The 7,920-nt window shown below is 39.4% G+C and overlaps 1 protein-coding gene across 2 annotated transcripts; it reads right to left on the bottom strand.

Moving 5' to 3' along the window:
• Nucleotides 1-1,113: 1,113 nt before the first annotated feature.
• Nucleotides 1,114-7,920, bottom strand: LOC123519874 (mitotic apparatus protein p62-like). 2 transcript variants are annotated; one of them, XM_045281486.1, is made up of 7 exons: nt 7,532-7,920; nt 7,270-7,369; nt 6,562-6,606; nt 6,031-6,210; nt 4,710-4,868; nt 4,207-4,329; nt 1,114-2,170 (listed from the first exon to the last, which is right to left on the bottom strand). In XM_045281486.1, the coding sequence occupies exons 1-7, from the start codon at nt 7,886-7,888 to the stop codon at nt 1,881-1,883; spliced, it is 1,254 nt and encodes a 417-aa protein (XP_045137421.1). In that variant the 5' UTR covers nt 7,889-7,920; the 3' UTR covers nt 1,114-1,880. The 2 variants fall into 2 exon arrangements, with proteins under 2 accessions (XP_045137421.1, XP_045137432.1); XM_045281497.1 differs by lacking the exon at nt 6,031-6,210.

Below are 7,920 nucleotides of genomic sequence, written 5' to 3'. Positions count from 1 at the left end.
TATCGTACTTAACCCCTTCAGTACTGGGACACATTTTTACCTTGAAATTTGTGTACCATTAGACCATTTTATTAACATTAGGAAGGGGCTATGGTGGTCAGAAGATTAATGGCCACAGTATTCACCATTTTAATCCCCACATGAGTTTGTGAAGCTGTAGAAAATCACCAAATAGTAACCAGAGTGAATATGGAAACGTGTCATGGTACTGAAGGGGTTAAACCAAATAAAAAACTCGCAAGATGAGGTAACTGGAAGGGAAGCACATTAGTAACACCTGTAATGAAGAGAAAACAGGTTAATTAATGCATCTTAGGTAGGACAGGTAGAGTTGAGATTAATTAAAGGTTTGGGTCATTACATTTCTCACCTGGTCAAAGTAAAAAATAGGTAAATAAAGAAAAAAAGAGGAATTATTGACATTCCCGTCCTCTTTATCTCTCCCTCTCTCTTTCCCTTTAAAAATACAAATAAATAAATAAATAAAATAAATAGATGAATAAATAAATAAATAAAAACTACATGTTATATTATTTTCGAGGACTTTGGATGGTTCTTATTAGTTTCATTGTCATATTTTTTTTCTCGTAATGTTAAAACGAAAGAATTATTGACAGACAGACAGACAGACAGACAGACAGACAAAAGGGGGAAGGAGAATGTATATCACGCAAGAATATGATAAAGGAAAATGAATAAATGAGAGGAAAAGAGTGGAGTGATAATAAGAGAGGAAAAATATATTAAAGAAGATATCCAAGAGAGAGAGAGAGAGAGAGAGAGAGAGAGAGAGAGAGAGAGAGAGTCATCTAAGAAAAGAATGAAAGAAGGAAGGAGGAAGGAAGAGTGAGATATGAAGGGAGAGAGGAGATAAGGAAGAGGGGATGAAAGAGAGGATAAAAGAGAGAGAGAGAGAAAGAAAGGAGAGAATAAAGAAGAAGAGAGAGGGAGATGAATTGAAGGAAAGATCAAAGGAGTTTGCAAGGGAAGGAATAAAAGGAAAAGAGAGAGAGAGAGAGAGAGAGAGAGAGAGAGAGAGAGAGAGAGAGAGAGAGAGAGAGAGAGAGAGAGAAACAGAGAACGCGCTTTAATTTTTTTGTATTCAACGCAAAAAAAAAAAAAAAAAAAAAAACCGCGAATTTTAGGCCTTTCGAATTTGTATAGGCCTATCACCCTCCACTCAAGCGACTAACAGCCCGTATTATAAAAAAAACAAACTGCTCTCTCAACACGACAATTTTCCAAGGCCACAGAGACGACTATAGATGGGTTTTCAAGAGCTTCTACTTATAACAAACCACAAATCTTACTAATCCATCATCAAAACCATCTAAATATCCCTGAAAAACATGAGCGCCTTCAATAAAGCCTTTGGAAAGTAGTGATGGCAAAAGAACAAGACGTTTTTAGAATACAAAGCCAACAGGGAGTCTTATCTGTCCATGTATGAGACCATCACTTCACATGCATAGAAGAAGGAGGTCGGTTAGACTCAGAATCAGAGGAAGGAGATCGGTTATACTCAGAATCAACGGAGAAGAGTACGTATTATGAAGGGTAGAAAGTTGAGATAGAGATAGATAGATAAAGAGAAAGGAGTTGATATTCTCTCATACACTCAAACACTCACCCATATACACTCATACATACATACACACTCATACACACCATACGCTCTCAGACACTCACCCATACACCCATACAACACTCATACAAAAAATAAATAAAAAGAAAAGAGTCAGTTTTCACCCATACACTCATACAACACCTACATAACACCCATACACACATACAACACCCATAAACTTACCCATACAACATAAGCGAAATGAATGAGTAAGAGATGAAAAAAAAAAAACTGGAAGAAATGACGATTATGATCAAATTAGGAACAAGAAAAAAAAAAAAAAAAGTACTTGTAAAAAAAATTGATAAATAAAATGAATAAGAGACACATACACCCACACATACACCCACCCATACACCCACACATACACCCACCCATACACCCACACATCACCTTCTTCAGGGACGCAACATCCACATTTCTTCCCGCCCTTGCAGTATTCCTTCCCTACGAGGGGTTGGGTTTTACAGGCGCCGAGTTTGATATCCACACACGTCCCGCCAAGGTCCTCACATTTTGAGTTTATCTTGCATGATTTGCTGGCTGCGGGGAAGGAATTAGGTGTTAGAGCAGGTGTTAGGAAGGTATTAGAGAAGCGTTAAGTGATTAGATGCTATTTAAAAGGTCTTATGAATGTGTTAGGGGATTAGATGATGTTTAAAAAGTGTTAGGAAGGTGTTAAAGACGTGCAAGGTCCTTAGAAGATGTTAGAGAAGTGTTAAGTTGTTAGATGATATTTAAAAGGTCTTAGGAATGTGTTAGGGAGATTAGATGATGTTTAAAAAGTGTTAGGAAGGTGTTAGAGACGTGCAAGTGATGTGTTAGGGGGGTGGAAGGTCCTTAGAAGATGTTAGAGAAGCGTTAAGTGGTTAGATGATATTTAAAAGGTCTTAGGAATGTGTTAGGGGGATTAGATGATGTGCAAATGATGTGTTAGGGGATTAGAAGGTTCTTAAAAGATGTTAGACAAATGTTAGGGGGATTAAATTATGTTAATAGGTATTAGAAAGATTTTAGAGATGTCTTAGGGGGTTAGATTATGTTTAAAAGGTGTTAGACGAGTGTTAGGAGGGTATTAGGGGTTACAAGATGGTTAAAAGGTGTTAGAGAGGCTTAAAAGGGGTTAGACAAGTTTTAGATGGTGTTAGGGGTGTGTTAGGGTATTAAACCAGATGTTAGATGGTGTTAGGGATGTGTGTGTGTGTGTGTGTGTGTGTGTGTGTGTAGGAGGGAAGGAAATCTCAGTTAGGAGAGAGTGGAAAGGTTGAAAGGAGAGAGAGAGAGAGAGAGAGAGAGAGAGAGAGAGAGAGAGAGAGAGAGAGAGAGAGAGAGAGAGAGAGAGAGAGAGAGAGAGAGAGAGAGAGAGAGAGAGAGACGTTACATGAGGTACAAACAGATGTGGACGAGGGAAGGCAGGTGTTTTAAAGAAGATAGACGAGAGAAAGAAAACGGGATTTATCTATGGAAAATGAGAAGAAAAAATAAATCTATATGCAAAAGAAAAAAAAGTTAACTCTCTCTCTCTCTCTCTCTCTCTCTCTCTCTCTCTCTCTCTCTCTCTCTCTCTCTCTCTCAACACAAATTTTAGGGAACAAAATTGAGAGGGGTATTTTTTAAGAGTGTTTTCGTGGTTATAGTAATTAGCAACATATTTTATCATTAGGCAGCGAAAACACCCTTGACTACCTGGCTAATCATCTCTGTGGCCTTTCAAAACAGCTAATGAATGTATTGCGTGTGTTTCATGTGTGTTTGTGTGTTTTCAGACAGTTTTCCAAGGCCACAGTAATGACCAGCCATGTTTTCAAGACTATTTCTCCTGTTATTAATATAGAAACCTTGTCAATCTGTCACTAGAACCTTAGAAACACCCCTAAAAACACGTGTATCCCTTTAATAATATAGAAACCCTGTCAATCTGCCACTAGAACCGTAAAATCACTCTTAAAAACACGCGCGTCACTTGAGCTACATAAAAATCATGTCAATCTTTGACTAGAACCTTAAAAACACTTCAGTAATATAAAAAACCTGTCAATCTGTCACTAGAACCTTAGAAACACCCTTAAAAACCCGCGCGCCACTTCAATAACGTAAAAATCATGTCAATCTGCCACTAGAACCTTAAAAACACCCTTAAAAACACGCACGTCATTTCAATAATATAAAAACCTTGTCAATCTGTCACTAGAACCTTAAAAACACCCTTAAAAACACGCGTGTCACTTTAACAATTTAGAAACCCCGTCAATCTTTCACTAGAACCTTAGAAACACCCTTAAAAACCCGCGCGTCACTTCAATAACGTAAAAATCATGTCAATCTGTCACTAGAGCCTTAAAAACACCCTTAAAAACACGCACGTCATTTCAATAATATAAAAACCCTGTCAATCTGTCACTAGAACCTTAAAAACACCCTTAAAAACCCGCGCGCCACTTCAATAACGTAAAAATCATGTCAATCTGTCACTAGAACCTTAAAAACACCCTTAAAAACACCGCGTGTCACTTCAACTAGACCCTCTGCAAAATAGTGAGGGTGTAGCAGGGCACGTCACGGGGTCTCGCCACACTTACGCAGACAGCACACACAGTTGGTGCCGCTGCAGAATTTCTTGCTGACTTTGATCTCGCCTGGACACTCCTTCTTGTCCGTGGTGCAAAACCCTTTCCTCTTGGCACACTTCTTGGAGACACATTCTGAAGGGAGAGGAGGCCGTGAGTAAGGGAGAGGAAGAGAAGAGGGAGATAAGGTATGAGTGAAGGTATAGGAGAAAGATAGGGAGAAAGATAAGGCATAGATAGGGTAGAAAAGTATGTTTTAGGGAAGTGTAAAGAAAATGATCAAATATTAGTTTAGGTGAGTGCCCCCTTTTAAATGATCAAGAATAAAAGGGAAATAGAAGAACAGAAGAAAAACTTATCAATTATTAGTTTAGGTGAAGAAATAATAAAGAATAAAGAAGAACAAAGAAGAAAGAATGAAGGGAAAAAATTAAATTGAAGCAAACTTTATAATTTATTAGTTTAGGTGAATGCCCCCTTCCCACCTCGTCCCCATGGAAAGAAAACGGGCTTACCTGGCTGTGGCTTCTCGTCAGTACAGCACACACACTTGTTTTTGCTGCAGTATTTGAGCTGCTTACTATTAACCAGCATTGTCTGGCCTTTGGGGCATCCGATCCTCTTGGGCATGCACTTCCCCCAAACCTTCTTGCAGGGCCCACGAGATCTGCACTCTGAAGGGAAAGGAAAATGATGATATCGAAGGACAAGATTAATAGATAAGGTGGATAACTTTGTGGTTTGAAGGGAAATAAATGTTAACCCCTTCAGTACTGGGACGTGTTTTTACTTTGAGATTTGTGTACGATTAGACCATTTTATTGACATTAGGAAGGGTTTATGGAGGTCACAAGATTAATGGCCACAGTCTTCATTATTTTGAATCTTTCAGTACTGGGACACATTTTTACCTTGAGATTTCTGTATAATTAGGCCATTTTATTGACATTAGGAAGGGTTTATGGAGGTCACAAGATTAATGGCCACAGTCTTCATTATTTTGAATCTTTCAGTACTGGGACACATTTTTACCTTGAGATTTGTGTACGAGTAGACCATTTTATTGACATTACGAAGGGTTTATGGAGGTCAGAAGATTAATGGCCACAGTCTTCACTATTTTAACCCCCACTAGAGTTTGTGAAGCTGTAGAAAATCACCAAATGGTCACCAGAATGAATAGGGAAACGCGTTCTGGTACTGAAGGGGTTAAAAAGTTGATAAGTGGATAAGATAAATCGATAAATAGATAAGATGGATTGGAAACTCTGATCTCTGAAAGGAAAAATGGAATAAAAACCCTCAAATTCGATAAGATAAATAACATAAATAATTCTTGATATTGTTACTTGTTTTCTTGTTATATTGAATTAATTATTGATTGTTTATTTACTGTTATTGTTTATCTATTTATTTATCTATCTTTATTTATTTATTTATTTATTTTCGATTCTCTTTTTTGTTTATTTAATGCTCTGGATGGCTTAGTTGGAGAGAGAGAGAGAGAGAGAGAGAGAGAGAGAGAGAGAGAGAGAGAGAGAGAGAAAGGAATCCATGCATAAATAAGAAAGAAAAAAACACAAAACGGAATTAAAAAGCTAGAAAAAACACCATTATGAAACACAGACAGACAGACAGACAGACAGACAGAAAGACAGACAGACAAACAGACAGACAGACAGAAAGACAGACAGAAAGACACTCAGACAGACAGAAAGACAGACAGAAAGACGGACAGAAAGACAGACAGACAGAAAGACACTCAGACAGACAAAACCACAGACACAGACAGACAGAAAGACAGACAGACAGACAGACAGACAGACAGATAAAGACCATGATATTTTCTCTCTCCATTGTCTGTGAAGTAATAATATTCTTCGTCTGCCAGATATTCTTCATCTGCCAAATACTCTTCATATTCATCTCTTCCTTCTATTCCTTCTTCTTCTTCTTCTTCTTCTTCTTCTTCTTCTTCTTCTTCTTCACCGACGCTGTTTGAATCCAGCTCGGCATCTGTTTTATTTATTTATTTATTTATTTATTTATTTATTTATTTTTATGATTTGTAAGTTTATCGTGTTTGTTTCATCTGATTTATTGGTAGTTTATTTCATTTATTATTATTTTTTTTTTTTTTTTGTTATTTTGTGTGTGTGTGTGTGTGTGTGTGTCATTTCATGCACACACACACACACACACACACACACACACACACACACACACACACACACACACACACACACACACACATTCTCTCTCTCTCTCTCTCTCTCTCTCTCTCTCTCTCTCTCTCTCTCTCTCTCTCTCTCTCTCTCTCTCTCTCTCTCTCTCTCTCTCTCTCTCTCTCTCTCTCTCTGTACTTACTCCTCCTATGTCTGTCTTCTGGTTCATCTTCCTGCTTTTTCGATGCTGAAAATAAAATAATAATAATAATAATAATAATAATAATAATAATAATTCATCTCAGGTGTGTGGGAAATTAATAGAATACGTGGGAAATTTTACAAGCCCGTGGGAAAGCAGGTCAATTAGACAGGTAGACAAGAAGTGATTGGCCAGGTAAAGGTGGCACTAGACAAGTAACATTGGAATATCTGTGAAGTGAAGTACCTGTCTGTCTGTCTGTCTGTCTGTCTGTCTGTCTGTCTGTCTCTACCTGTGTGGCGCGAGGTACAGGTGTGAGGGCAGGAACAAGTGTGGGTGGGATGTCGTGACGTGTGCACCTGTGTGTGTGTGTGTGTGTGTGTGTGTGTGTGTGTGTGTGTGTGTGTGTGTGTGTGTGTGTGTGTGTGTGTATCTATCTATCTCCTGCATTCAGAAACGCTCTTCCCTCACCAAGACAGTTTTCCAAGGCCACAGAGACAACCAACAGGATTTCAAGACAGTTTCTCCTTAAAATACATTACAAATCTTGCCAATCTAACACCAGAACCACAAAAACACTCTTAAAAACACGACTACCTTCAACTGGAGCCTTTGGAAAGCAGTGACGGTTAGAGAGAGAGAGAGAGAGAGAGAGAGAGAGAGAGAGAGAGAGACACTTAAAAACATGTCTGTGTGTCACGTTCTTACCTGTCACACAACAAACACCTGACTTGCAAGAGGCAGTCCGCACCGCTCTACCGTCCCCGCACCGCTCCGATGAGTCCACACACCTGCCTCCTGGACACACCTGCGCAAGTTTGGAGGCTGTGTTAGCATGGAGAGAGAGAGAGAGAGGGAGGGGGACAGATAGATAGATAGACAGACAGATAGACAGACAGATAATAATAGTTTAGAAAGATAGACAGACAGACAGACAGGCACACACACACACACACACACACACACACACCTTTCCGACCTTAGCCTTCTTCTTCTTCCTCCTCCTCCTCTTCTCTTCATTCTCCTCTTCTCCTCTCTTCCCTTCCTTCTTCACCTTCTTCCTCTTTTCATTCTCCTCTTCTTTCTTCCCTACCTTCTTTACCTTCCTCTTCTTATCCTTTCCCTCTTCCTTCTTCAGTTTCGCCTCCACTTCTTCAGGAAAATCTGGACCCTTTCCTCTCGCCTCCCACGACTCCGCCACGCCCTCAGCCTCCAGTAGGTCCATCAGTCCATCCTCAGCGGCAGTTAGATCTTGCCCCGCCGAGTCCTCCGTCAGGGTCGTCGCCAACACCATCAGGAGTAGAAGAACAGCTCCTCGGCCTGCCATTGTGCTGTTTGTGGTCCTCGGGAAGATTACGG

This window comes from Portunus trituberculatus, chromosome 7 (assembly GCF_017591435.1).
Source record: "Portunus trituberculatus isolate SZX2019 chromosome 7, ASM1759143v1, whole genome shotgun sequence".
Classification (NCBI taxonomy): domain Eukaryota; kingdom Metazoa; phylum Arthropoda; class Malacostraca; order Decapoda; family Portunidae; genus Portunus; species Portunus trituberculatus.
The sequence above is the reverse complement of the archived record's forward strand: the minus strand, read 5'-3'. Positions and strand labels throughout refer to the sequence as shown.